This window comes from Empidonax traillii, unplaced genomic scaffold (assembly GCF_003031625.1).
Source record: "Empidonax traillii isolate 1590-97213 ecotype Southwest subspecies unplaced genomic scaffold, ASM303162v1 scaffold4543:size9499, whole genome shotgun sequence".
Taxonomy (NCBI): domain Eukaryota; kingdom Metazoa; phylum Chordata; class Aves; order Passeriformes; family Tyrannidae; genus Empidonax; species Empidonax traillii.
In genome coordinates this window covers 1-2,575 of record NW_020959736.1, presented here as the reverse complement: position 1 = coordinate 2,575, position 2,575 = coordinate 1, and the positions used below count along the sequence as shown (strand labels likewise).

Here is a 2,575-nt window from a genome sequence, read left to right as displayed (position 1 = left end):
GCCCCGACTCCACGGCCTTCATCCAGCCGCCCCCCGTGGTGGTCACCTTCCCCGGCCCCATCCTCAGCTCCTTCCCCCAGCAAGCCGTGGTGGGCTCCGCCGGAGCCCCCGCCTTTGGGGGCTCCCTGGGGCTGGGGGGCCTCTACGGCGCCGGGGCCACCCAGGGCTCGGGGGGCCTCTGCACCTTTGCCAGAGCTCCCGCCTGCAGCCCTTGTGTCCTGCCCCGCTCCTCCAGGAGGATCTGGGACACCTGCGGGCCCTGCTAGACCCAGCCCACACCCCACTGCCACTGCTGTCCCCACTCCAGCAGCGCTGCTCTGGGCAACATCCCTTGGGCTCCTCCAGCATGTGACAACCAGCCTGGCTGGGTCTTGCCCACCATCTCTCTCACAGTCTCTCCTGCCCCTCTCTGCACAATAAACTTTTTCTGCATCCAAGTCATGTCTCTTTCCAATATTTTCCAAAGCCAAAAAGACCCAGGGGTCGTGACCTTTGGCAGCTGAGGGAGTCCAGGAACTTCTTCCTTGCACAGTTTTTATTAAAGGCAAAATATTCCTCATAATGTAAAAAATGACTGTGAAAATAACACCAGAGGTTGCTGGGATTTTTCTGAGCTCTGAGGATTGGAACACCCCATAATGAAATGATATATTAAATTACATATATTATAAGACAACTTTGGCATTCCCACCTCTTCCCCCCACTGCTTGTTAGACAGGAATTACTATTTCATATTGTACTTCAAGAAATGTGACAAAGGTAAAATATTCCCTATCAAAAAAGCCTCATTGCTTATATTAATATCTAATTAACTCATCAGTAATTAGCATGGTATGAATTAAATGCACCTCTGCCTGGTACTGGCAATTTATGCACAGGCAAATTTCTCCCAGAGAAGAGGAAGAGAAAGAACATTGCGAAACACCAGTTTATGATGCACCATATATTTAATGAGCAAGAAGTAACATTAAAAAAGAAAAAAAAAAGTACAGCATAAAAAAGCAGCAGGGTTTCTATGGATAAAATTAAAATTAATTCTAAAATTAATTCTAAAATTAATTCTCCGTTTCCAGGCAGCGCTTTACAGCTGGACAGGCAACAACCCAAAAATGCATTTCTCCCGCCTCGCTGATAACACAGGGAGGCCTCAGATCAGCAATGCCAAGCTCCTGCAGTCCCAGTAGCTCAGGGGGAAAGCTGAGGGGAAGGCGGGGGTCAGCAAGCCGTGGGTCACCAACTCAGTCCTGCAGTTGGGTCGCGCTCCTCATCTCCGGGGTGGGATGGAGGGGGTCCCTTCGGGGCCGTTCCTCGACTCCTCCTCAGGGCCCGCAGCGGTTGGAACGGCGGTAGGACCTCCCATAAAGGCCCCCCAGCCCCGAATACCCGAGGCTGCCCCCCAACCCCAGGGAGCCCCCCGAGTTGATGGGGACCCCCCCGGCGCTCAGGGCGTCGCCCACGGCGGCCGAGGCCGAGGAGCCCACGGCGGTGTTCTGGGGGAAGGAGCTCAGGATGGGCCCGGGCAGCGTCACCACCACGGGCGAGGGTTGGATCACGTAGGTGGAGTCCTGGCACTGCCTCACGCAGGGCTCGTTGCAGCTGTTGGCCAGCGGGGTGGGCCCGCAGGAGGTGGGGGCACACAGGTCGTAGCAGGACATGGCTGGTGTGTGTGGGGGGGTTGTCACCCAGGCTGGAGCACTGGCAAGGAAGTGAATCTGAGGAGAAAGCTGTAATTAGTCGTGTAATTAAGCTGCCAATGCGAGGGAGAGTGAGAGACACTGTGGAGGATGGAATAACGTGTTAGTCTTGGCTTGGAAGGAGGCTTTGATCAAGCCCAAACTCCTGTCCACGACACAGAACAAGAAGCCTTTGATGGCTCATTTCCCACCACGCTCCTCCAGGGTCCTCCAAGCCCTGGGTGGGGAAGTGGGGGACAAGGCTCATGATCTGTCAGAAAAGGGAAGGAAAAACTCTGCCCCAAAACGGAGAGGAAAAATTCAGATTTCCTCAGCAAGTAAAAGTGAGGAGCATGAACTCCCCTGTGAGGGTGGGGACAGGTTGCCCAGGAGACATCCCAAACCCACCTGGATGTGTCCCCGTGTCACCTGCTCTGGGTGACCCTCCCTTGGACTGGGTGATCTCCAGAAGTCCTTTCCAAGCCCAGCTATTCCGAGGTCCTATTCTGAGAGCCAGAATCCCTGCACAGAATCACCACTTTCCAATTGCTGAGCAACCCACAGGGAGAGATTCGAACGTTTTGGAACGGAATTATTTGGTGACACAAATGAAAAATGAGCCTTGAGTCCGGCACCCACAACCTCCACCAGAACAATCACCTTCTCCTGGAAAAAAAAGCTGCTTGATGGTCCCCCCCCCCCTTTCCCCACAGAGCACAAACCTCAGACTGCTACAAAGGAAAGGTAAAAATAAAATACAATGAAGGCAACAATTCAGGACATGGAAAAATAGGAAACAAATCAAGACTTACCTTTTCCACCAAGGAGAATAAAGCAGAAGTGGATGAAGCTCCTCTGACTGTGCTGCCTTTTATACTCTGGCCCAGAGAGCCTGAGGATCT

At 53.3% G+C, this 2,575-nt stretch overlaps 2 protein-coding genes across 2 annotated transcripts in view; one reads left to right on the top strand and one right to left on the bottom strand.

The window, feature by feature from the left end:
• LOC114072932 (scale keratin-like) overlaps positions 1-336 on the top strand; it is a 6,334-nt gene extending 5,998 nt beyond the window's left edge. Inside the window, exon 4 of the mRNA XM_027910752.1 lies at positions 81-336. Within this exon, the coding sequence (XP_027766553.1) occupies positions 81-266 (186 nt within the window). The 3' untranslated portion in view covers positions 267-336. The remainder of the gene's footprint in view (positions 1-80) is intronic.
• An 830-nt stretch (positions 337-1,166) lies between these two features.
• Positions 1,167-2,569, bottom strand: LOC114072931 (feather beta keratin-like). Its single transcript, XM_027910751.1, has 2 exons — positions 2,486-2,569; positions 1,167-1,687 (listed from the first exon to the last, which is right to left on the bottom strand). Exon 2 carries the CDS (start codon positions 1,653-1,655, stop codon positions 1,320-1,322), a length of 336 nt encoding a protein of 111 aa, XP_027766552.1. The 5' UTR covers positions 1,656-1,687; positions 2,486-2,569; the 3' UTR covers positions 1,167-1,319.
• Between the last annotated feature and the right edge of the window lie 6 nt (positions 2,570-2,575).

Excerpts from the sequence above, each read along its gene's own strand:
- LOC114072931 (XM_027910751.1), bottom strand. The coding sequence starts at position 1,655 with ATGTCCTGCTACGACCTGTGTGCCCCCACCTCCTGCGGGCCCACCCCG.